Source organism: Lepidochelys olivacea (assembly GCF_965140295.1).
Source record: "Lepidochelys olivacea isolate rLepOli2 genome assembly, chromosome: 15".
NCBI lineage: Eukaryota > Metazoa > Chordata > Testudines > Cheloniidae > Lepidochelys > Lepidochelys olivacea.
In genome coordinates, this window is record NC_140425.1 from 30,029,661 (window position 1) to 30,057,080 (window position 27,420).

At 40.6% G+C, this 27,420-nt stretch overlaps 1 protein-coding gene across 1 annotated transcript; it reads right to left on the bottom strand.

The window, feature by feature from the left end:
- Window positions 1–18,548: 18,548 nt before the first annotated feature.
- RPL6 (ribosomal protein L6) lies at window positions 18,549–26,869 on the bottom strand. The gene is made up of 7 exons (XM_084649473.1): window positions 26,789–26,869; window positions 25,628–25,792; window positions 25,433–25,531; window positions 24,120–24,263; window positions 23,437–23,485; window positions 22,603–22,787; window positions 18,549–21,812 (listed from the first exon to the last, which is right to left on the bottom strand). The coding sequence occupies exons 1-7, from the start codon at window positions 26,852–26,854 to the stop codon at window positions 21,660–21,662; spliced, it is 861 nt and encodes a 286-aa protein (XP_084505599.1). The 5' UTR covers window positions 26,855–26,869; the 3' UTR covers window positions 18,549–21,659.
- Between the last annotated feature and the right edge of the window lie 551 nt (window positions 26,870–27,420).

The following is a 27,420-nucleotide window of genomic DNA, read 5'->3' on the forward strand; positions in this document are numbered from 1 at the left end:
GGGTTCTCAAACTGGGGGACGGGACCCCTCAGGGGGTCATGAGCTGTCAGCCTCCACTCCAAACCCCGCTTCGCCTCCAGCATTTATAATGGTGTTAAATATATAAAAAAGTGTTTTTAATTTATAAGGGGGGTCGTACTCAGAGGCTTGCTGTGTGAAAGGGGTCACCAGTACAAAAGTTTGAGAACCACTGCTATAAAAGAACCTCAGAAAAAACTGTCTCTTGGAGTTTCTTTAGTTGTAGTTGTGTCTGCCCCGGGAGCCAGGTTCTGGAATGAAGTTAGCCAAGCAGCAGAGTCCCCAGTCCCATAAGCGGATGTGCAATGTGTATGTGGCGCCCATCACCTTCATGGCCCACATGGCCTTCTGGTGAGCTGAACATGGAACCTCACCGCTCTCACCTGAAACTCACTCTTTGCTTATTTTATAACTTCCTTTAAAGGAACATTGTCTTGGCCCACAGTTATAAAATTGTTCTAACATGATGAAAATACTTTGGATTCTGAGTGTTTTTGCTTTTAAATGTACCATTGTGGTATTAAAATATGTTCACAAGAAAAGTTGTGAATAGTTGCTATTTTATCTGAGCTGAAGTAAATGGTGTTTAGTGCTCTACCTCCTTGCTCTTCAGCAGTAGGTACCTCGTAAATATTATTCATAGAGCATACTGCCATCATTAATAACACTGCTACTCAAGAAAGACTGTGTTTTCATGATAAGGTGTCACATGAATTGAAGCAACTGTTCAACAAATTAAACAAATACAGCCTTGTAAATTTTTGCTTCATTCAAAACATAGAGGGTGCGTAAATCAGTATTTAACAAGGAAGAAGGGACAAAATTAATAGTGAAAAAATAGTTTCAAACTTCTCTCACATAACTGCAGTGAGAAAAAAAGTAACATCTCTTTCATTCGGATTGAGTAATGATAATCTCTGGGTAACACTTTGTTTGGTAACAGGATATGTTTGAGAAAGGGGGAAAAAGACAGAAAGAGATATTAAAAGAAGCGAGAACAGTTTCTTATAGAAAACTTTAGTAATGAACAATCTTCCTGGCAAACATTTTAATGAAATGTGTATTTGACACAGAGTTAAACGTGAGAGGAACTGGAAGCTAGTATATTTTAGTGCTATAATAAAACTGTGGCATTGCATTTTACAAGTGTAACCCAGCTAGAATGTGAGAAAGAAGGTGTTTAACATTGCCTTTTTTATTATCATCTGCAATTTTCACATTCAAGAATTCAACTAAAATGGCCCTTTTAAGGAGAGAGGTGTTTAAATGCCACCTGTTGGTGAGGAGGGGTGCTTGGGAGATGAACAGATCCCTTAAAATATGGCATGAATTTCAAAATTTCTAATGTCCCTGAAGGCTTCTTATTAATATCCCAAAATAGGTAGATTCTAAATAACTATTATTTGATGCAGTTTAAAATTCAGCCTTCCTGTAAAACTGGTGCAGTGGAATGAAAAAAAAAAATCCTACAGATTCTCCCGCAACATTCTGCCTGATATCATCAAAAACAATTATAGCAAGGGGAAGGCACTCTGTTCATTCTCATTATTGCTCAGGCCACTATTATATGACACTTCATGGTTTCTTTATTGCAAAACCTTGTTATGTCTGTGCTCTAAAGATCCATTCTAGCTTGGTTGAGATCTGAGAGGGATATAAATTGAAGTTTTCAGGAATCAATTGCAAAAATATTGTTTGGTTAAATCCATGTATGTTGCAAAATCTGCACAGTTTCCTTCCTCTTGTAGAGTAAGAAAAGGACTACTTGGCAATGCTGGCATACATTGGTATGATGCTAAAAAGGTCTGCTTATAGGCAGGGTTTAATATTTGGACACAAATCCAAAGTGAATCTTCCACTAGAAATATCTGTGGGTTCATATTTGGTGCTTATTTTGTATTAAGTGTTATATAAATTTCTTGGAAAGAAAACAGCAACATATGCTGATCTTCTGTTAGTATCTCAAGAAATAATTCCGTTTTCCACATTCGTATTTCTCTAATTATCCTCATTGATTGGTGGAAATGTTAACTGACAACATAAAAGCCTCTGTGTTGCAGACAGGAGAGAATTCCAATGCTTGTTTGCACGAGATAATCTCTCCATTTTTCTAGGATCATTACCTTTGTTCTTCATAGATATATTTTGTTCTAAGTGGAAGACATCTAGAATGTCAATCATTGTAATACTGTATCTGTTATCTAACACCTTGTCTTTGCATTCAGTTAAACTTGTGCAATTTTTGCGTGTAGACCAGCTCTAAGTAATGGCTTTTAGATCTGTTTTCTCTGATGCCTAAGAAATTCTAAGAAAGTCTTCTCGTGCAAATCAGTTAAATACATTAAAACTCCCCCAACCTTTCTGAACCTGAACACCTGTTAAATACAAGCTTGTCTCTCTGCATGATATAATCTTAAATGGCAAAGGACAGAGATGCTTTAGTTGTCCTTTGTATTTCATGGGAAATTGCAGTGTCAAAGTCACATCCGCCACACCATGCAGAAAATTAGGCTTATTAGCCAATTTCATGATGCCTCTGTGACTGGGTGTAGAGGCACTGCCTGAAAACAGGCAAACAGGATGTTAACTCCCTATCTATCTAACTCTCCTGCAGGTGAAGAGTGCAGTGACCTGCCAGGGTTTGTGGCTGACTCATTATGTTCACTCAGATGCTCAGTCAGGGCAAGTTCTAACAAGCTTTCAAACCTACAGCCAGAGGTCCTGGGGGAACAGGAGGATGTCCACACCACCAAAGACCAGTTATAATACTAGTGTTCTGTTTCATTTGCTTGCTTCACTATGTGTTTTGAGCAGAGATGGGCAAACTATGGCCCGTGGGCCACATCTGGCCCACGGGACCATCCTGCCCGGCCCCTGAGCTCCTGGCCGGGGAGGCTCACCCCCCGCCCTGCCCCCACCGTCCCCCCTCCCCTGTAGCTACACCACCGTGTGGGCAGCACACCTTGCGCCCGCCCACCTCCCAGGCTTTCCAATAAGCTCTGAGTGGCCTGGTAAGGGAGCAGGGGGGTTGGATAAGGGGCAGTCAGGGGACAGGGGGTGGTTGGATGGCACGGAGGTTTGGGGGGGGTGGTCAGGAGACAGGGAGCAGGGGGGTTGGATAGGGAGTGGGGTCCTGGGGATCTGGGGTCCTGGGAAGGCGGGGGACAGGGAGCAGGGGGGATTGGATGGGGGTGGAGGGGGTGCTTCCAGGAGGGGGCGGTCAGGGGACAAGTAATGGGGGGGGGTTGGATGGTCAGGGGTTCCAGTGGGGCCTGTCAGGGGGCAGGGGTGTGGATAGGGGTCGGGGCAGTCAGGGGACAGGGAGCAGGCGGGGGTTGGATAAGGGGTGGGGTCCTGGGGGGGCAGTTGGAGTGGGAGGTCCCGGGAGGGGGCGGTCAGGGGACAAGGAGCGGGGGAGTTGGATGGGTCAGGGATTCTGAGGGGGGCAGGAAGTGGAAGGGGGTGGATAGGGGGCAAGGGCCAGGCTGTTTGCGGGGGCACAGCCTTCCCTACCGTTTCACAACCCCAATGTGGTCCTTAGGCCAAAAAGTTTGCCCACTCCTGGTTTTGAGTACAAGGAGTTTTGAGCTGAATGAGCAGTATGTGGTACCAGCAGCTGGAGCCTTCAGGAAAGTCAGGACCTCTCCTTTCCCCCTCTGCTTGTGTCTACACTGGTATACTGGTGTAGACCTGGTCAACATTTTTACAACTGAATTTTTTTCCATTGGAACTGTCGGGAACTGGAATTTCTGATCCATGGGAAATTCCAACATTTTTTGGGGAAAAAATTGTTTTGAATCAGAACAAAAAGCCAAAATTTCCCACTAGGTAAAATTTTCATGAAAAAATGTTTCAGGTCAATTGAAATATTTCGATTCTGACTTTTTCTTAAGTACGATATTATTTTTAATTTTACATATATATTTTTGTTACTTTTATTTTATATTGTATTATTGTATTTGATTTTATATTTTATAGTATAATTTTTTATATAAAGTCCATCTTTGAACTAAAAGGTATTTTGAAACCTTCCATTTCAACCTTATCAAAACTCATTGTTTCTGTTTTCTTATAAGAAATTTAATCTGAATTGGCCACATTAACACAGAATGTTTTGATTTCGACAAGTAGGCATTTTCTGATGGAAAAACATTCAGTTGCAAAATAATCAACCAGGTCTACATTTTTCTTCAAATTTCCCACTGGTATACCACCCTTCATTCCGCTCCACCAGTTATAGCAAAGACATGAGCCTGAGACAAAATTGGATATAGGATTTTTTTTTTATTACCATATCATCAAACCTTGCTCATGGCAGGTGTACATAACACAGGGGTAAAAATGCTCATGTCTACCCTACACTAATGCTCCCATTCTTGCTACCACTGGTGGTGGCAAAGTGGTGGCAAGGGGGATTTTGGGGAAAATGCCAGTGTAGATAAGGTGTTTGTCATGGCCCTTGCTAGAGAACATCACACAGTTCTCTTCCTTCAGTTTAACAGAAACACTGTTAGATTAACAAACCCATATGCCGCTGCTGAATCCTTTGTTGCCTTTTTCCAAGTAGGTCTGAACCTCTCTGCCGGCAGAGCAAAGCAGGGTGTGGTATGGTTGCATCTTAGAGGAGGTCAGTGTTTTGAATCTTGGGTCTTACAGCTGGGAGGATCTGATAAATGGTTTTGCAGGGGTGTCCCAGATTTGCTGGAACTGGCCCATTTCTGAATTAAACCAAGAAGCTCTATAAAAGCAGCTGCCTGGTTGTGAGAGGAGGAGAGCCTGTGAGGAGGTAGCATTCCATAAGCAGGAACAGAAGAGCTGAGTTGTTTTGTGGCTTTCCTCTTTCCTGCTGTTTAAAAAATATATTGTTTTGCCTTTTTCCTTCCAGCTAGGAACTCTAAGGACTGTAAATAAAAATTCTAGGAGAAACAGCTTGGCGAAAGTTGTTTTTTCCCTCATTGGAGTGGGTTGGCCTTTGGAATGGACAACCCCCCCAAAACCTTGGTCGGTTGTACCTACATATAAAAAAAAAATCCATTCTGAGTGGTTTGCACCTCCCTCTGATAAGTACTGGAGGGGTCTGTCACTTTGGCACCACTTGTATAGCTCATCACACCAATAAAGTCTTCCTGAATTGAACTGAATGGGGTAACTATCAGAATTAAATGAAAAAACAGAATAAGGAAAACATACATAGTCTGGTGTGCTCATATCAGTTGTATTTTAGAACAAAGGTTTATTTCCAATGTATCTCTAAGGGAAGGCCAAGAAATTTACGGATTAACCGCTAGGATTCTTCTGTAATTTGCTTTTCCTACTTAAAAAGTCCCAGCACATAGGTTTTATCTCTAGTTTTTGGTCCCTAGTTTTCTCTCTCAGGCAGCTCAGCATTTTCCTGTTGCACTGAATAATTCTGATCACTATAACCAGATTTAATGCAATGTCAATGAAGAGGCGGCTAGTCACAAGTAAGAATGTTCGTTTTCCTCTATTACACAGTAGAACTAATCATGGAATAGAAATGGAGGCATCTTGGCTTTTTCATCCATGTGACCAAATTGCTGTAAAAATCTCCAAAGAATATGCTGATAAGAGTCTTGTTTCATTACAGGACACAAACCAAGAGTAGAATAAATTACATGTTTTCAAGACTATCTGGACCCAGGAAAGTACAGGAAAGTCATAATGTCTAAGAAAGTATTCATACAATTCAACATAATTTAATTTTGTTCACACTTCCCAGAGAGGATCCACCACAAACTAAAGGCCTGGCATGTTTGACATTGAGATTGAAAATACATATAATGTAGTGAAATAAATACAGAAAAATGAAACCTGAGAATGGCTTGGCAGGTTCAGAGCTGATTACTCCTGGTCAGGAGCAGTAGTAATCACAGCTGTTATATTTATTTGTTACTCCATCTCCCCTTCCATGCCCAGTTTTTGTTTGTATCATCCTTATGTTATATCTTGTCTTTTAGTCTGTAAGCTCTTTGGGAGCAGAGTCTGTCATTTATTATACACTTGTACAGTGTCCAGCAAAATGGGACCTAACCTAGCTATGACCTTTAGGTGCTACTACAATATAAATGTTAAGGAATAAGAAAAAAATATATGTTTTTCAAAAGGGGCAGAGGAAAATATTCCAGGTGCCCCTTAAGTGAAAGAACAGCTCTCCAGCCACATCCATGCAGATCCTCCAAGTGTGAAAGGTCTATGAATTTTACTTACAACCAAGGATCATACAGTGTCTAAATCAAAACTCAGGGTACAAAAATGTGTCTTGTTAGCAAAATGTCATTTATGTTGAATTAACTTTAACATGTACTTTATTGAACTACTATGTAGTGAATAAATGTTAATGGTTTACTAGAAAAGGCTAGGTTTCAGAGTAGCAGCTGTGTTAGTCTGTATCAGCAAAAAGAACGAGGAGTACTTGTGGCACCTTAGAGACTAACAAATTTATTTGGGCATAAGCTTTCATGGGCTAAAACCCACTTCATCAGATGCATGCAGTGGAAAACACAGTAGGAAGATATATATATATATATATATATATATATACAGAGAACATGAAAAAATGGGGTTGCCATACCAACTCTAATGAGACTAATCAATTAAGGTGGGCTATTATCAGCAGGAGAAAAAAAACTTTTGTAGTGATAATCAGGATGGCCCATTTCAAATATTTGACAAGAAGGTGTGAGTAACAGTAGGGGGAAAATTATCATGGGGAAATAGTTTTTAGTTTGTGTAATGACTCATCCACTCCCAGAATTGTGACTTTGAGGTCTGTAATTGAGTGTCCAGGGAGGTTGACGTGTTCTCTGACTGGTTTTTGAATGTTATAATTCTTGACGTCTGATTTGTGTCCATTTATTCTTTTGCTCAGAGACTGTCCAGTTTGGCCACTGTACATGGCAGAGGGGCATTGCTGGCACATGATGGCATATATCACATTGGTAGATGTGCTGGTGAATGAGCCACTGATGGTGTGGCTGATGTGATTAGGTATATGCCATCATGTTGCAATTCTTCCACAAAAAATCTTCAAAAACAGACTCCAATGAGAAACTGCAGAACTGGAATTAATTTGCAAACTGGACACCATTAAATTAGTCTTGAATAAAGTTTGGGAGTGGATGAGTCATTACACAAACTAAAAACTATTTCTCCAGGCTAATTTCCCCCCTACTGTTACTCACACCTTCTTGTCAACTATTTGAAATGGGCCATATCCTGATTATCACGACAAAAGTTTTTTTTCTCCTGCTGATAATAGCCCACCTTAATTGATTAGTCTCATTAGAATTGGTATGGCAATCCCCATTTTTTCATGTTCTCTGTATATATATCTATCTTCCTACTGTATTTTCCACAGCATGCTGTGGATTTTAGCCCATGAAAGCTTATGCCCAAATACATTTGTTAGTCTCTAAGGTGCCACAAGTACTCTTCGTTCTTTTTTTTTTTTAAGAAAAGGCTAGATTTTGCAGCTAAAATTACTATTAGGTAAAAATTTAACAGGTACAAAAGCTACTCATCCATTCTTACCATGATGATGATAATGGGAAAAAACACAACTAATTATATTTTACTAATTCAAAAAAATTACTTCTCCTGGGGGAGTGGGAGAGTGGAATTAGCAAGGTTACCTAGTCATTGGGGTTTGTGAAATAACAAGCCAAAAAGGGAAGAGTTAAAATGATGAGTGGCTTGGGATATTTTGTTAAGCTTTCATTACTTTCATCCTGTCCTTGAAATCCAAAACTTCTGACAAGGATTTGTGAGGTTTTAATTAACAGATTCTCACAGGGCTACTTAAAATTGCAGCACTGCCTTGTTCCCTGAGAAAATGAAGGCATGCTGGTGTAATGCCTGGTGACCTCATGTATGTGCTTCACACTTTACTGGTGTGTTCTGCTCTCAGGTGACACATATTTGAATCCTAAATTAAGAACTGAAAACCACTTTAATGACAACTGAAGCAATGCAGTGAGACATAGAATGTGTTAGTCTCTTCTGGAGAGAGTGATTATTCTGTGCGATGGGTTGATTTGGAGTTAGAGGCCCAGCAATTCCAAAGTTGTTGTCCCCTCTAGGTTTACCTTTCACTACCCTCCTTTCACTCCTGTTTGAAAGGTGGAATTTTTTAATTGGCGTACCAAAAAAAGACACAAAGATTGTCCTTCAGCTAATATATCTGACTGCAATGACCAATCAACCCAACAAGCGACAGCAATGCCGTCTCTATCAGTTATCCAAAGCCCAATGCCAAGCGTTTGAAGGACTGTACCAGCATCACCTCCATCGTTAGGCTATTTGTGTACTAAGTAGTAGTGCTTCACTCCAGCATTTCACATACAATGCGGAGAGCATAATACCTGTATTGTGTTCGTTCCTGTGCTTCCAGATTGTTGTGACGCAGGCTAGCTGTTGATTCTGCATGACAAGCACATATGAGAAATGTTTCCTATGCTTGCTTATCCAATTTGGTTGGCTTACACTGGCTGCCAAATCAAATTTCAGGTTTAACGTGAAGAATGACAAGAACTCTAATAACTATTTTTATAATTCTTCAAGAGACAGCTATACTTCCCGTGTTAAACTCATTGGGCCACTCTTCTCATGTAGATGTCAAGCCATCTGTGTCTTACTGGATAAACTAAACCCCAACCAAATGGCTTCTGACTGTATTGTTACCCCTTTTTGACCCAGGTGGTGAATGAAAATTTGGGGTCTAGTGGGTTGTTTCTGTTAGGAGGAGAAACTGATGATGGAGTCAGGTATTTCTTTGATCTAATCCTGTTTGTTTAAAAAGACTACTGTACAAAGTCTTGTTTCCCTGACCATGGGAGGAATCAAACAGGAGAGAGTTTCTTTTCTCGCAATTCCAAATCTCTTTCAGCCAGCACTCTGCCCCAAAAGCCCTCTCTCTAGGCTTTTTCTCAGGGCCATGTCCCCAGTGGTTGTTCTGCTGTCTCCTTGGCTTTCTGTTCCTTCTCTCTTTGTTTCTGCGGTGTTTCTCTCACACATGGACACACAGCTCCAAAACCAATTAATCCCCAAACACCTGATTGTTTCTTAAATGGATCCTAAATGAAGGGAGGTGGTTACATCCACCAGCTTCAGTGAGGCATTGCCCACAGTGTTACAGTATGGTTGCATCGATAACTTTGAATATTAACCCGTACATACAGACGGTGGGATGTTTGTGCTTGGTTATAATACCCTTTCAAAGACTCTAATATTAAATTGTCTAGAAAAACAACCCTCCCCCTTTATATGTAGCAAGGACACGAACCTGTTACATATGACTATTTTTGTACCTTTATCTTTTTTTTAATACCTTGTGAGAATGAGCATTTTGAACAATGGGATGCCAAATAAAGCACTTTTTGATATCTGAAAGCTTTAATTTTAAAAAATATTTACATCCCAAGTATATCTGTCACATAAACGAAAACCTGATATCTGAAAATATAAGCTCTTTTATTTTAATCTCATGTTTTCTTCATCAATAAAGTAGAATGAGCAGTAAACTGGGATTGGGACCTAGAACTAGTTCTATTCCATGCACTGCCTCTGTCTTGTTGAGTGGGATTGTGCAAGTCCATTAACCTTTGTGCTCCAGTTTCCTAATGGGGATAACCACAATTTTTACCTCAGCTGGGTGTTGGGAGGCTGGTTTAATTAGCATCTGTCAGCAGATTAAAGGTGCAGGCAAATTATGATTATTAATAAATTCCTTAGGCAAAGAATCATAGTCAATCTGGGCCTTGCTAGTTGTGAAAGAAGCTGAGGTCTAAAGCTCCATCAGAGATTGCCAATCTCTCAACTGACTGTTCTTGACAAATCTAAATATGGATAGCATCCTGCAAAAATGGACTTGGTAGTTCTGCACTGTGAATTGATAACAAATAAAGAGGATTATAAACACTTTAAGTTCTCATATCACTTAAGCATCATTCTTCAAAACCCTTCTTGTCACATTTAATTTATTTTTTTTCTAGTATTAAATAGTGGTATTTAGATAAACACTCTCACAATAGAGAGGAGACCTTGTAAAAGACTGGGCAAAATTTGGCTCTCAGTGAGACTCATACAAATACTTTTAGTTCTTTCCTTATTGATTTTAGGCATTTATCTGACACTTATCTCTGTAGAATCTGAACATGTCACTAATCTGACTGAATTTACCTTCACAACACTGCTGAGAAATAAAAAATTATTATCCCTGTTTTACAGGTGAATAAACCGAGGTACAGTGAGGTAAGTTACTTGCCCAAGATAATATGGAAAGTCTGTAGCAGAGCAGGGAAAAGAACCCGGATCTTCTTACTCCAAGTCCCATTTCAGCCACCCTCCTTCATGAACCAAGTTCTGATCCTGGAGTCATTAGGTTTGCATAGAAATAACTGAAGGCAGAATTTGGCCAAATATGGGTAAATCTTATGCAACTCTTGGAAAATGTAGAGGAACCCCAGTAATAACAGTACCCATCTATCTAAGGTACTTATATAAAATGGCTATCATTTTGTTATTGAAGCGCCAAACAAAATTGTGAAGAACTATAAAAGTCTAGAACAACAATCATTTACTCTCTTGGCTCTCCTGGGTTTGTGAATTTCTGTATGAAAGAATTTTTTAAAAAATATTTCTTAAAGTGTGTTATTCCTGGGGAAAGGCTTTATTGAAAAGGTGTGTCTGACACTCACACTGACTGAACAGAGTCTGGTATCTTGTGTCCGGGGTTCCATAGTTGGGGACCTGCCACAAAGAACACTACTCCTGGCAGTCTAAATGAGTCTCTCTCCATCTGTGTTGATTTTGTGAAGTGCAGTTGAAGGGTCACAGAAAGTGGGCAGTTTCTGAGTATGCTAAGCCTCAGTCTATTATGGTCTTTGTCAATTAACACCAGGGGTTTGAATTTTGTTCTGAAGCGAAGAGGGGGAGTCAGCGTAGCTCATGAAGCTCAGGTCTGAAATGTTCACTAACGCCTTTCTTTATGGGTTGTCTTTAGCAGAGAAGTAACTTTTTGTTCTTGTTAACTCCCCCTCCCCCATTCAGACATGTAGGGCAGTGCATGAGTTAGCTTGCCTGGCTGTTTGCTTACTTGGTGTGTCCCTACTGAGGATTATGAGGTGCACTGCTGAGCAATGTACCATTGTGGTGGAGGCTGTGTTCTTAGCATTTGGCATGTTTTGTCTTCAACAAAATCCTATATAAGGGTATTTATTATTAACAATATCTATAATGTTAACTTTCATGTAAAAATTAGGCTGTGTCCATGATGGGTTTAATCCAGTTCCCATTGAAGCCAATGAGAGAGCTGGGTTCAGTGAAAGCAGGATAAGGACCAAGGGCCAGGTGTTCAAAAGTATTTAGGTGCCTAAAGATGCAGATAGGCACCTAGAGAGATTTTCAAAAGCATCTAGGCACCTAACTCCCATTGATACGAGCTTGTTGCTACTACCAATGTTGTGGCAGCTGCATTGTTCTAGCCTGCTATCCCTGACCAGAAGAGACAGGGATTTTTATTTTATTTTTTGTTTTGTCTGAGAACTGTATTAGCCAAATCCTTCTATGGGTAGTCTGTAATCCCTGTCTACATTGGTCAAGGAAACCTTGCTAGCAATTACCACGCTGAAATATGGTGGTGACTGTTACAGCTCTGATTCCAGAGAGGACAGAGTTTTAGTGGAATCATTTGACTAGTCACCTGTTTCTTTCCCTTTCTTTTGTCCCTGTGAGCGAGTGGAATAGCTCAGCAGGAAAAAAAAATTGAAAAATGTATTTGTGGTTCAGCAAGATCTCCTCAAAATTAAAATACTGTATTAAAAGAACATGGGAATTTGCCCAGGACTGGGACCCCAAGGTAGAGCCTGGCCATCCCAAAACCGTTTTCCCACTCTGTCTCCTAGACAGTCATTCTTAGAACCATTCCTCTGAACTTCTAAACTGAAGTTCACCAGGAGTTAGGTAGTGCCCTTCACTGGGTCACAGTCTATTTGTCAGATCAGTCAGAACAAAGCACTAGTTTGAATGCCCTTTTGTACGTCTGTAAGTTACATTTTTACCCTGAGAAATATTGGTTTTTCTTTCATTATTTACTGATAATTGCATTTGCAGTTAGTGTAGTGTGAACTGTGGTCAGCACATGGACACTGCTGGCTTTGGGTATACGGTCCATCATGTGCAGAGTGTGTGAAATAATTTCAGTTGAGAAATATGAAAATTGAGGTCTGGGGTAAAACAAGCCATTGGAAATGTATCAAGAAACAGTCGCTAGTGGGAATGAATTGATAAAAGGAAGTGAGATGGCCAAAACGCTTTTTCTTGTCTCTATTAGTGGGTGGAACTGGTCTGGCATAAGAGAACATGAAGAAACCAACTGAACAGGTATGAAATTATCATTCCTGTTGTATGGCAAACTTGCTGTGTTGAGTTCTACATGCAGCCATCGTAGACTAATCCGCCCTGGTGACTCAGTCTAGACAAATGTTCATTACAGGTGATGGGGCTGGATCACTTTGCCCAATTAATGTCTTCCTGAGCAATACAAAAAAAGCAGTCAGAACTATTATGAATAATGTCCTCTGAAAAAAAACATGTCTCTCTTCAGCAGCATAAACAATTTGAGCTGTAGAGTGCCTGGCCTGATCTAGTATCGGAGGACCTGGAGAAACCAAACTAACAAATACCTTTCTCCAGTCTCCTCCTGTTCCTGCACAGGTCAGGGGGAACTTCAGCAGCTATACTTAGCATACAAACCAAAACAGATGTGAGTAACAATTAATATGGTAAACCTAAATGACTGTTTTCTGAGTAGCAGCCATGTTAGTCTGTATCTGCAAAAAGACAAGGAAGACTTGTGGCACCTTGGTGACTAACACATAAATAGGTTGTCTCCTTGTCTAAATGACTGTGACATCCATTGTAAGCTGCTACTTCAGTTCAATAGTAACAGAAGGAAGTGTATATTGATACTCATATGTTTGCCCTTTACAATTCTAAAGGACAAAAACTGCTCTCTTGGACCAAGATGTAGATTACTAGCTGTAACAGAATGGACCTTAGCTGAGGTTTCTGATTAAAATCTCAAAAGTCTCTGAGACTCAGAGCCTGTATATAAGCCACTAAGTCCTACTTTGGGTGTCCAAACAGAACAGTCAGATTATCATAAAAACATGAGAATGGCCATATTAGGTCAGACTAATGGTCCATCTAGCTCAGTATCCTGTCTTCTGATAGTGGGCGGTGCCAGATGCTACAGAGGGTATGAACAAAATGGCCATTATCAAGTGATCTGCCAGTCAGAGGGTTAGGGTTAGGGTTACCCAGAGCATGGGATTGCGTCAATTACCTTCTTGGCTAACATGAACTTACCTAATTCTTTTTTTAACCCAATTATAGTTGTGGCCTTCACAACATTCCCCAGCAATGAGTTCCAGAGATGGATTGTCATTGTGTGAAGAAGTACTTCCTTATGTTTATTTTAAACCTGTTGCCTTTTAATTTCATTGTGTGACTCCTGGTCCTTGTGTTATGTGAAGGGGTAAATAACATTTCCTTCTTCATTTTCTCCACACCATTCATGATTTTATAGATCTCTCTCATATCCCCCCTTAGTCATCTCTTTTGTAAATTGAATAGTTCCAGTCTTTTTTAATGTCTCCTCATATGGAAGTTGTTCCATACCCCTAATACTTTTTTTGCCCTTCCCTGTATTTTTTCCAATTCTAATATGTCTTTTTAGAGATGGGGCAACCAGAACTGCATTCAGTATTTAAGGTGTGGGCATATACTGAATTTATACAGTGGGATTGTGATATTTTCTGTCTTATGATCTATCCCTTTCCTATTGGTTCCTAACATTCTGTTAGCTTTTCTGACTGCCACTGCACACTGAGCAGATGATTTCAGAGAACCATCCCTGATGACTTCTAGATCTCGTTCTTGAGTGATAACAGCTAATTTAAACCCATTCATTTTATCTGTATAGCTCAGATTATGTTTTCCAATGTGCATTACTTTGCAATTATCGCCACTGAATTTCATCTGCCATTTTGTTGCCCAGTCACCCAGTTTTGTGATATCCCTTTGTAACTCTTTGCAGTCAGCTTTGGCCTTCAGTATATTGAGTAATTTTGTATTGTTGGCAAACTTTGCCACCTCACTGTTTACCCCCTTTTCCAGATCATTTATGAGTTTGTTGAACAGCACTGGTCCCAGTACAGATCCTTGGGGGACCTTGCTATCTACCTCTCTCATCTGTGAAAACAGACCTTTATTCCGATCCTTTTTTTCCAGTCTTTTAACCAGTTACTGATCCATGAGAGGACCTTCCCTCTTATCCCATGACAGATTACTTTGCTTAAGAGCTTTCGGTATGGGACCTTGTCAAAGGCTTTCTGAAAATCCAAGTACACTATTTCAACTGGATCACCCTTGTCCACATGCTTATTGACCACCTCAGACAATTCTAATAGATTGGTGAGGCATGATTTCCCTTTACAAAAGTCACACTGAATCTTCCGCAACATATCTTGTCTGATAATTCTCTTCTATAGTGTTAACCAATTTGCTTGGTACTGAAGTTAGGCTTACTGGCCTGTAATTGCCAGGATCTCTGCTGGAGCCTTTTTTTAAAACTGGTGTTAATTAGTTATCCTTCAGCCACTTGGTACAGGTGATATATATATATACAGGTGATACAGGTTACATATCACAGTTAATAGGTCTGCAGATTCATATTTGAGTTCCTTCAGAACACTTGGGTGAATACCATCTAGTCCTGGTGAGTTACTACTATTAATTGATCAATTTGTTCCAAAATCTCCTCTACTACACCTCATTCTGGGACAGATCCTCAGATATGTCACCTAAAAAAGAATGACTCAGGTATGGGAATCTCCCTCACATCCTCTGCAGTGAAGATTGATGCAAAAAATTCATTTAGCTTCTCACAATGCCATTGTCTTTGAGTGCTCTTTCAGCACCTCCATCATCCAGTGGCCCCACTGATTGTTTGGCAGGTTTCTTGCTTCTGACATACTTAACATTTTTTGTTGTTGTTAGTTTTTGTGTCTTTTGCTAGTTGCTCTTTACATTCTTTTTTGGCCTGCCTAATTATACTTTTACACTTGATTTGTCAGAGTTTATGCTCCTTTCCTATTTTCTTCAGTGGGATTTGAATTCAAACTTCAAAGGATTTTTTTCTTTGCCTCTGCCTCTTTTACTCTGTTTAGCCCTGGTGGCATTCTTTTTTGGTCTTCTGTATTTTTTTATGGTATACATTTAGTTTGAGCCTCTATTATGGTGTTTTAAAATAGTCTCCATGCATTTCACTCTTGTGACTATTCCTTTTAATTTCTGTTTAACTAGCTTTCTCATTTTTGTGCAGTTCCCCACCCCTCTGTGGTGAGTTTCTTCCCCCATGTTAAATTTAATTACATTATGATTGCTATTACTGAGTGTTATTCAGCTTCCGACTCTGAATGGAACCCTAAAATAATCCTAAACACAGTCTTCATGGTGAGCCAGAGGCAGAATAAGAGGACTCTGCCAGACTCATATGAAGAGGGGAAATCACTTGCAAAGAATGTGTGGCACTGGTTTGAGAATTTTTTTTTTATTATGTTGAAAAAACATACTTATGAGTCTCTACATGACAAAGGAAGAACCCTCTTGGCTGAAGAGATAAAGCATATGGAACATTAACAGAGGAAGAATAAACAGTATTAGAATTTTTTGCCTTATAGCAGCATTTATCAAGGTGTAGAATCCATCACTTGAATCATTTTAAACTAGATGGGACTGAACAGTTGAGAACGCAGTGGAAAGAACTCTTGCACTGGCTGGGGGAAGACTAGGTGAGCTAATAGATCTTCCGATCACTGATTCCCAATAATTCTGTAAAAAAGAAAAAATAACAATACAGCTAAACAGCCAATCATGCCTAACTTTCCTACACTGACCTAGACCTTCTTCCACATGGTGCAGGCAGAAAAAAAATGAACTAGCTAGGAACTCTGCTTTCTCTTGTTCATATCTGCTAGGGGGAGGAACCAAACACATTAATCTGCACTGCTATAAAAGGATCCAGTCCCCTTTGTTGAGAGCACATTCATAGCGCACACTGTTAACACTTAACCGATAAAATGAATGTTTTTGTGTTTAAAATGAATTTTAGACTTTTTTGTCTTTTTATTTGAAAATAGAGAATTTAGTGCTGGTGATGAAAAGTGTTGCATTTGCGGCTCTTGAGACCTAAGTCTCCACCAGGCAGGGACATCTTCTCCAAACTTCCTCCTGAAAATGTGCCTCAACCCTGACCAGGACTTCTAGTCATGAAAGTATAGCTAAAGTCGGCCTCTCTTCTGAAACTGCCAACAAAGATGGCTGCTCTCATGTAGTTCTCCAGGAATGGACTGAGTCCACCCACTCATTTCGCCCAGGCCACTAAACAGCCTTCAGATACTAACAATTTTGTCTGGTGCAAAACTTGACTTGTGATTTAGAGGGGAAAAGCTCTATACCTCATTACCAATTTCCTGAAAAAGTCAAAATCCCTGTATCCTTCCTCTCACAACTGTATGCTTTACTCTGCTAATTACATGTCACTTTATTAGGAAGCTGAAGCAAGGGGCATAGTTGATGCTAATGAAGTGCTATGTTTGAATCTCTTCACTATTTTTAGACCTGAATATCTTCAGCACTTTTGACTGGGGGGGGGGGCTAGGATTTTAGATTTCTCTAGTTTCTTCTGTGGGCCACGCTGTTAGTATAAAGCAGTGACTCAGCTAGTCAGGACAGTAGAATTGTTTACATGTTCAAAATAGTGAACACAAAAGCAGCTCTTTAGTTGACAGAAGTATTGTGAAGGTGATGGTAGTGGTGAATGTAATATTTTAGCTTTTAAAGGTCTTTCCAAATATTTAAATCCTTTCTCTGTCAGTAATTTGGTGGGTGTTTTTATTTCCTATTTTTTCTATTCCTGGAGTGTCTCAGAAACATCAAACATTAAAATAATTTTCCAATAGCTTTAAAATGACAAAGATTAAAATAGATTTGGATAAAGTAAAATTGGATTCGTAGTCTACATGCTGCACCACCTTATTAGAGCTGAAGGAGCTACAGTCTATTCCATTTTATGTAGTAAAGAATGAGGGGGCCTATCTGGAGATCTAAGAATGGAGTAAGAGCCAGGTTCTGTCTCTAATGCTTTCCATTGCTTTGAGTGTAACATATCCTCTCTTCCTCTATTTTGCCATCTGTTAACGGGGATAACGTCCAGCTGTTCCCCAGGAAATGTTAGAATTGTTTAAAAAGTACGTTCAAGATAAATGCTAAGTATCACCATACACATTAGGCACTTAAATACAATAGTGATGGTTGCTTTAGAACTGCCTAAGAAAATTAGATACGTGTGGTCATCAGCTGAGCAAAGAGTGAGTATGATCCAGCTATAGCAATTTTTCCCATATAAAACATTCTTGTGAAAAAAATTAAAATTGCTACTACAGTTTCCCAGATATTTCCTAAGAATTTATCAACACAGTCTGAACACTGTATTCTCAATCTCGAGACATTGGAGGATCATACTCAATATTTCTGGATGTGAAAGAATCAGAACATTGCTTGCACCTGACTTGTCTTATGAGGACTCTCCCCGAGGGAGAGTTTTTCCCCATTGTTCGGATTTATTTTACTTGAGCAAATTTAGGGCATATTGAAGTTCTTCCATGCCAGTGGTTCCCAAACTGGGGTTTGTGAACCCTGGGGGTTCGTGAAATGTTACAGGGGGTTCTCGTGAAAAAATTCCCTAATGGTGGACAGAGCTGTCCCTAGGGACCCTGGGCAGCCCGGGACCAGCAGCCCGGAGCCCCTGGACTTCCGAGAGCTAAGCAGATCAAAGCAAGCATATCTATCCCACTGAGGAGATTTAAACTTAAAGACTCCTTATAAGAAATGCAAAGGGAGGTGGATATTTTTTGCTGTTTTTAAAATGAAACAGGCAGCTAGTATTGCTTTTAAAATTATGATGAAGAACAAGTTTAAGCTTTGTTGTAACATGCATGATTTGCCTGGACTGCTCAAGACCTGCATGTTTGTGTAGGAGGAATTCTTGATTTGAGCTGTCTTTTTAAATTCCTGCATGTTGTTTCACATCTGATACTCCTTGATGAAAGCTAGGAGCCTTGTCTTATAACAGGCTTATTCAAAGTGATACAAGCGACCGAAGTGAGATCTTGGAAGAGTGTTACCATTTTCATAAGGTAATAAAGATACTGTCATGAGGAGAAAATCCCTGGAAATGTTCATTTTTAGGAGGGGGTTCGTGACACTTGACATTTTAGTGAAAGGGGTTCGCGGATTGATGAAGTTTGTGAACCACTGTTCCATGCTCATGACCATATGCTTCCCTTTGCCCCTTGCACATAACTTCAATAGGAGTTCTATCTGAATCACTGAGGAACCTGATCCTAGAAAGGTAAGAGTCACTTTACAAATTGTGATGGACAACAGGATTTAAGTGAGATTTTATTATTTTAAAGATAGATAGGGTTGTGGGTTTTTTCCTCAATCTTGTCAAATATTGTCATATGACCGTTCCTCAGTTATTTTAAGAAAATGCTGAATATACCCCAACACATACCTCAACTACCCACATACCTTGATGAGTCACTGACAAAGAGCACATCTAGTACACACTGATTGTGACAGGCAGGTTAAAAGAAGAATGGGACAAATGAGAGAAAATTATATATAGATGTTCTCGAACAGTGGTTTTTGACCTTTCTTCATTTGTGGACCCATCAAATATTTTGAATGGAGGTATGGACCCCTTTGGAATCTTAGACATAGTCTGCAGACCTCCCAAGAGTCCGTAGACCACAGATTGAAAACCACTGCTCTAGAGCTAATGTAGAATAATATTTGATATTTTCAGAGACATCAGGAATAGATAACACACAGGTCAACCTGCAACACTGAGTGACAGGACCTATGTTTATGGGCCCCACCTGCTTAAGGCTGGTTGAAAACTGCTCATCAACTCCCTCTGCTGTACAATGTACTTCATACATATGATCAGCCGCACTGAGCCCTATGCCAATACTAACTAAAGAAAAACAACATCCATTAAGTAGGAAAGCCAACTACGCAGGCATTTCTGCAAGAGGTATTTGAAAGTGAGCATTTTTTCTCTGTAATTGGGCAGAAGGTTGATTGCGAATCTGCGTACACAACTGTGATTTTTGAGAGAACTATTTATATTACTAATGCCATCGTCTTCCAGATATTTCTGTGCAATTTGAGATGGAAAACTGGAACCAATCAGGGTTGACCTTTCTTCATTTTAGAGCAATTTGCTCCTGTTAATGGACAAAGAGTGAATCTCCCCTTAAGTACAGATGATGTGCATACATTCATAGGAACCCAGAATTCTAGGTATTTGTAGAATAATGTATCAGGTTTCAAAATAAACTCAGAGATATGCTTATGAGCAGAGAGTCCTCTGTGCTCAGGCTAATGAAGCAATAGCCGATACTGGGGCCAGGAGGGAATAAGGAGAAAGTATAGGATTTTAGAAGAGCTGGCATGTTAGGAAGTTGGTCAGGATAATGGTGCTACTTGGGCAGTTTACGTTTTGCAGGATTCCACTTGGGTAGGATATCCTGTTTTAAATGTGTAGTATCTAGCTGTTGTGGCCTGCAAGAAAACTGGTATAATTTGTTTTGAGATTTCTACAGTGATTGGTGAATGAAAGGTGCATTTTTCAAATCCTAGCTGAACAAAGCTGCAGGAAAACTTAAAATGCTGGTGAATTATGTAGCAGTGGCTTGGAAGGGGCTCTGGTTATTCAGTTAAGGATACCTGAAGCCTTGGTCAAAGGCTAAGAGCTTTTCTACATAAAGAAGTTTACTGGTATGAGTGTCCTTAGTGGGAGCTTGTAATAAATCAGTAAACTTCCCTATACGGACAGATCCTCAGACGAGTCATTTGTATTTAAAAAGAAGACAGCTAAAATTAAACTGCTTATTTATCTTACTTGTACTAAAACATGTTGCTTGTTAGTGGAAAGAAGGTGCCTACCTCAAGGCAAATGGGAGGTTCTATGTGGACTAGAAGTGCCACCTATGTTGTAGGGAGCCAAAATCCAGTTTCACTCAGAGGGCTGGGGCATAATTTTGTACTACGCAGAGCCATCAAGCCCTAGATCCTCTCCTGTATTTAGGTGTAGTGTAGTAGGGCCTAGGAACCCTAGTCACAGGCTGGGCCCACTATACTGGCACTGTAAAAATAACAAAACTCTCCCCCTATCCCACTGGGTAGAATATTGCCTTTGGCTTGTAAATCAGTAATTTGTTCACTTACTGTTATTACATTCAACTTTGCTCAATGGAAGATCATACTCACTATTAGGGCCCTCACTATTTCTGCCTCCTCCACCTCTCCCTTTCCTATAGCAACTCCCAGCTCATGTTCCATCTGCTAAAATGATCAGCAATGAAATAATGAATGTTGCTGACTCTGGAAGAAATCACTGCATTGCTTCACTTAGGTCACATATGAAGTTATTTTTGCAATGATGTGGGCTGCTTTTTTTTTTTTTTAATATAAAAGATTTTCTAAAATTTTGCAGAAATCTGAATGTTATGAAGGCAATAAAAATACACTGAGTGGGCTGCTATCTTGTCTATTGCTCAGGAATTTGACAGCAGTGGATTAAATTGTATTCTGATAGATGCCAAGATGTACATTTTTAGACTACTTTGCCCTTATGTAGCACATTGCAGTGGCAGATTTTTAAGAGCTCCATCTACCTTGGCCAGTGAGTAAGAACATGCCTAATGGTCCAATGCTGCAAGTTTCCAAGCACTTATGTGCTTAACTGAACACCTCAGTAGGCCTACTGACTTCTGTGGGACTACTTGCATGCTTAAGTGGTTTGTTAGATCAGGACCAGAGCGCTCAGCACCTTGCAGGATCTAGCTCTTGTACGTGAACAAATGGAAGCACGAGGCTTAGGTGATTTGTCAAAACACCCCCAGCAAGTCTGTCAGAGCCAGAAACTGAAACAGGACTTACTCCCACAACACCAGTAAGGAAGTTCAATGTTAGTGAAAGCAGAAATACCAGGGGAGTCACACATACACATGTGAACATTAAAAAGTTAATAGTTATGGATAGAATAGTTTTGGAAAGTTTCCTGTCAAGAAAGACACTTGGTCCATTTATGGCAGGACATGGAAAAATATAAGAACACTGACTAAAAACCTTGAAAAAGTTTACCCCAATTTGTCACTACTACTAGCCAGAAGGACCTGTAGAGGATATCCTTCCCAAGTAGTGTGAGCACCAAGCCTAGCACTCTTATCATTTGGATTTTAAATGGGACTAATGGTTTTAACAGTGCATTTCTGAAAGCTGTCACTTGCTCATGTCATGTAAGAAACTCCATCTGTTCAAAATGCAGGGCCACATTCCTCAAAATAGCACAACTTAAAACCACTAGCAATTTTCTTATTGCTTATTCAATCCAAACTCTGTTAAGATATGTACATTACAAAGCTAATTATAACTGGAATCAGACAAACCCCAGTTTTTTCCCCAATTTTAATGTGTTTTCAGAAAATTTAGAACACCAATTTGTGAGGATAAACTCCATTGGAGAGAGAAAATACAGAACGCAGGTAGCCACGGAGCTGAGGCACCTTCTTGATTATTGGCAGGATTTGAGAGTCCACCGTCTTCTGATCTGCCTTGCGTTGTTCTGTTATCTCATATTTCTAAAGAACAAAATTAAGAGAGAGTTAAAATACTACAGAGATTTAGACCCAGTTGGTTATCCCTACAGAGCTAAGGCTGGCTTCTTGCTTCCTGCCATGCCAAGGGCTTTTTCACTGAGTAAGCATTTCTCAGCATTCACTTGGAATTTTCCTTTCCAGGGAACAAAAAAACCCAACCAAAAATAGTTCTATCAGGGCCACAGGACTCAAGTCACCTCCAGTAGATAATTAAAGCTGTTTGAGTTTACACAACTGATAAGAGTTTATCTAAAAGAATAGAAATAGACCTTAGCTAAAAGAGCTGTTGCTAAATTTTATCAGCTGATGCAAACGGAGCCCCTAAAATCACAATACATGGAACACTTATGGACAAGAGACCACAGAATGCACATTAAGAAAATTCAAGGCTATTTTATGACTCTGTTTACAGTACACGATTGAGTCCATGCACACTGGAGATGCTGCTTTAAGAAGCTGTGTTCAAGCACCTCCTCAGTATGGAGTTATTTTGATAAACAGCAACATTTTAAGATGTCTTTTCCCCAGTGTTAGACACACACGGGGGGGAGGTAATATCTGAAAAGCACTATATCTTGAAAGTCTGTCTCCTTCACCAACAGAAGTTGGGTCTTAAAAAAAAAAAAAAAAAAGGATATTACCTCACTCACTTTGTCTCGAATATCCTGTGACCAACACAGCTGTTGTCAGATTCATGCATTTTAGTGGACTTGACCTTGCTTTCTTTTAAAATGTTCTTAAAAATTCTTAAATATTACATTTGTTTCCTTACTTCTTTCTCAGTGTCAAAGATCTCGCCTTCTTGATGTTTGGGCTTACGCAGCTTCTTCTTCTTAAAGTACGCATCAGTGAGATGTTTTGGAAGTTTCACCCCAGAGATATCAACCTTGGTAGACGTGGCAATAACGAATTTCTGGTGAGTTCTGCGCAGAGGGACACGATTGATAGCCAAGGGTCCTGGTGGCATAAAAAAAATACTCAGAAGGAGTTGCAATGTCAGCTTATCACTGGAGAAATAGTACTCCCTTTCTAGTTTGTGTCTTTAGCTACACTAAAAGGAAGGTCACTTTCCATTAGGATGATTAGTTTGAAGTGATGGTCTTCTTGCAGAGGACAGTTGGCTTCACTTACTAAAATCCGAACTAATAAATAAAATTAGGAGACGCCTTTCTCAAGGCTTCTGATAATGCTAAGAGTTTCCTTGCATTGTCAGTATTTCCAGGTATTAAAGCACAGTGATACTTTATTAAAAATGTGTTCTTTAATGTTAAACTTTTCGAATCTCTCAGTAGCTCCACAAGGCTTAACTGCAAGTTATTGTTACTGCCAATGATGTGCCCTCTTTTTCTAAAGGAAGGGCACTTCACTCCCTTTCTCAGATTTCCAGTGCTATCCAGTGTTTCTAGAACTGGAAGACTGAATGATATCAGAACTTAAACAGTCATATCACAGGTACCTCAGGCTAGTCAGAAAAATGTCTATTCACAGACAAAGGGTTTGGTGTTATTAGGGAAGTACAACAACGCTAATCATGGTAGAGTCTGAAGACAGACTTACAATGAATTCAACAGGAATTCAACAGACTTGAGTGAATAAAGTTTCTTACCTGTTACCAGCAACAGACCACTAGCAAGCTGCTTCAGGAAGACCACACGCTGAAAACCAAACACAATAGGACATTAGTCTCAGACAGCAAAGCTAAATGCAGTTTGATGTCTGGGAAAATATCAGGAGCTGATTTTTGTACAAAAAATTTCAAAGGAGGAGACACACACTTTAGCCAGAAAGGCGAACGGCAGAACAGTACCAAATCCACAACACTGTAGAACAAAAACTATTCTGACAGGACCATTTCCAATGGCTAAGGAAACCAAACCAGAAACGTAAGTAGTTGGACTATGTTTAATTGTCTAGAACAGAACAGGAACTGGCTTGGGACCCAACAACTGCATTCCTAAGCAGCCCCTTTTGTAAGTTATATGGGTTTACATTGGGCAAAGTCTAGCAATCAATCAGCTGCAAGTCCCTCCAATTCTTTACCTATCACAGAGGTATAAGAAAGGCGTGGGCTACACTTCAATTTATAAATTGATGTACCTATGTCAGTCAGGGGTGTGGGGAAAACCGCCGCCCCTACCACTGACTGAAAAACTCCTTCTGTTGGTGTATGCTGCATTTACAATAGGGGCTCTGCCATCAGAGGCTCTGTAGAGTATACAGAAACTTCTTCAAAATATTGGTAGAGCAGATGTGGCATGGAAGGGTATATGAAAGACAATTCTCCTGTACCTTGCCTCTGTGGCGACCAGTGAGAATGATCAGAACAGTTCCTGGAGTAATAGAAGCCCGCAGTTTCCTCTTGTGTTGGCAGAAGGGCTTTTTGCCATGACTCAAGAGCTTGCGAGGAACATCTTCAGTTGGGTAATATCTAGGCTAGAGAAAAAGCAGCAAATTATTAGCGAGAACCGCACTTTTACTATTCCATCAGTGAACTTAGTGAAAACAGTTTAATCTGAGTTTTGATCCTTCTGCTTTTAGCAGATGCAACACCTCTTCTCTCATGGGAAGACTATCTTTCCTAAAAGGCCATTTCCACCCTATCCCCCTTTAGATTTTGTGTTTCTCTGTTGTACCCAGGATTCACTTTGCTGCAGGCTAGCCTCTTATAGAAACTGGCACTTCTAAGTGATACATATTAGGTACACAATGTTGCATTTTGCATCAGATAGCTAATCAGTTACACAGCATAGAAAAAAATAAAAGTATGTTATTTGTGATTGTGTTTACAATTCACTAGAGAAGAAATGCCAGACTGTGCCCTACTGTGCTCCTCATTCATAGGCCTATGCCCATTCAGACAATGAATCTAGTCCATCATGGAGGGTGTCAGGGTATTCCCATGGAAATCTCCATAATGCTGCATGTAGTAGTCTCCCTTACATGTCAACAGGCAATTAGCCCAGTAATATACACCCAGAAGCCAACGGTACACATTCTCTGATTCAGGCCATGTCTACACTGCCCCACAGAGGTGTGAATAGCAGTGCTGTAGCTCCCCCATGTGAACACTGTGGGTGTGAACTACAAGGTTCCTAGTTTGCCTAGAACAGCTGCTCCCCAGCTTTATTGTTAAGTGTACCACCTTCTTTTTAATAAAAAAATTATTGTGAAGTAAATGTATGGGGCATCAAGCTCCCATAGCATCAGTGGCGCACACACCAGTTAGGGAACACCTGTTCACAAAAGCCACAGTAAATATAAACGTGATGTGCATCTCTCTTTAAAAGCAAGACTCTTACTCCCCACCCCACTTCTTTTAACCCCCCCCCCAAACCCGATATATTAATGAGTCACTATCTTAAATGCAAGTATCTACATAACAATTTTACAGTGCTATACAGGCAATCTATAGTGGAGATTATACTGTCTCATAGCCCAGAAGTACATCAACAGCAGCACTCTCTATGGAAGTTTTTCATTACAAAATAGGAAGCATATTCTCTTGTCATCTACGTCAGTGCAACTCTGTAACTCAGTGTTTAGCAGGAACAAAATTCTGCTTGTTCAATGTAGTTATTTTTCCCCCACTAATCGATTCTTACCATTTTACGAACTTTTACCACACGGTTGCCTCCATTCTTATCTCCCCCAACTGGTTTTGTGAGGGTAGCAGGTGCTTTCTCTCTTTTTTTCTTTTCTATCTATTAACAAAACAAACAAAAATTTCAAACAAGGTAACTTGTGAAACTTGAGACACAACGTCATTAGTTAAACGTGGAAATTCATCCCCTTTATACCTTTGTTTCTGGCGCATCATACTTGCGCTTGTACATGGCTTTTCTGGCATACATTGCTGATCGGGAATATTTCCCAATTCCTCGGGCCAGCACTGGGTTACGGCTTGCATGGTGCTTTCTAGGCTTCTTTGCCTTCTTCTCACCTGCCTTCTTCTCGCCTGCCATCTACCAAATATCAAAATAAAGTATAAGTGATGTGTCACATCAAAGAAAGAAACTGCACAGAAAAAATGTAATGGCTGCAAAAAACAAAAGCAAATTATACTTTAAAAAAATCCATGGTGTTCCTACGGTGGTCTTGAGACTATTTGGCTATATTTACTGTACTATCTTTTGCATCAAAGCCACCTAATCTACATGGAGCCTAATCAAGATGCACAGGACACCACATCCACTACATCTCGCTTGTAACACAAGGCCACCTATATAGTAAATATAGGGGCTACAATTCAGATACCTGACCATGTCCAAAAGTACTAAAGCAGAGATCCCAGGTAAGAGGAAAACGCACATACAAGTTGGGGCTGCAACTGCATGACAGCCCATAGACTAGGGAAGTAGAGAGAGGGGCAACAGCCAGCTTCTCATGCCCAAGGCCATAGCAACATGGTGACTTGGGGCTTTTACATGCTCTACTCTTATACATGCCCTAGACAGAGTCCCCAACCTAGGCAAGGCTCCGACATGATTTACCGCAAGGAGAAGAGACTGGAGGCGAAAGAAGAATCCCCCTCCTCTCTGTGCCCACCACCCATACGATCTGCCTCCGGCTGGAGCGTCCTCATACGTTTCGGACCGAAGGGTTCAAGCCGGGCTGGGTCTGCACTTTACAGACTCCCAACCTCTGCTCCGGCCGAGTCTGGTCGGCGCCCGGGGAAAGGGGCTCCTAGGATCACCCCCCACCCGAGGCGCTTTTCCACCCATTGCGGCGGCTGCCGGATCCCCAGCCACACAGTCACCAGAGCGGGCCAACCGCGGCCTACACCCCCGGAGTCACCGGGGCCCGCGAACTCCGCACATACGTGCGCCCCCGCATGCCTCCGGCCTCCCCGGAGCCACCGAGCCGGACCCGCGGGCCCTTCAGAGCCTCCTCAGGGCAGATGGCGGCAGATAGTAGTTACTGCTCCCCAGCAATAAGCGCCGCCACTCCGCCATTCTTACCTTCCTAGAAGGGAAAGGGAGCAATATCCGGGAACCCGGCTCTAAAGCGAGCCCAGCGTCTGACATCACCCCGTCCACTCCGGGGCACGCTGGGAGATGTAGTTTGTGGTCTCTAGCGGTTGCTGGCTGCCTGTAGGTTTCACTACGGAGCGGGGGAGGGTCAAGATCTGGGTCAAAGGGAGGACACTCTCGCCCTCTGGTTATAGAAGGGGGTAGGGGGATTTGGTCACGAGTGGGACTGCCTGGATTCTATCTTGGCTGGGGTTGGAGAAGAAGGTATGTGATGTGTTGAGAAGTTACAGGGCTTATGGGTTCTGTTCTTGGTTCTGCAGATGACTTAACCCCCCTCTCTAACGTAGCAAACAGCTAAGTGTTTAACTTCATTACCTGGAACTTGTAAAAGTTAAGTTTGTGTTAATCTGCAGAATTGGGGCCTTGATTAATAATAAACCTACACCTATCAGCGTCATGGTTCCATATAGTTTAGTTTACCAGTCTGTATGTAGCCACTTCACAGAGTTGTATAAAGGTTACTTAAGGCGACACTATTGACTTGAAAAACACAATTGTAGACAAAAATTGTACCTATTATGTGTGACCCCAACTATAAATGAACGTTTGTTTCTTTGAAT

What these genes read in the sequence shown, in the direction of transcription:
- RPL6 (XM_084649473.1), bottom strand. Translation starts at nt 26,854, where the DNA reads ATGTCAGACGCTGGGCTCGCTTTAGAGCCGGGTTCCCGGATATTGCTC. An exon ending in CTGGTCGCCACAGAGGCAAG is followed by an intron (nt 23,486 to 24,119) that starts GTACAGGAGAAT and finishes TTTGGTTTTCAG; the next exon opens with CGTGTGGTCTTCCTGAAGCA. An exon ending in TCTTTGACACTGAGAAAGAA is followed by an intron (nt 21,813 to 22,602) that starts GTAAGGAAACAA and finishes TTTGTTCTTTAG; the next exon opens with AAATATGAGATAACAGAACA.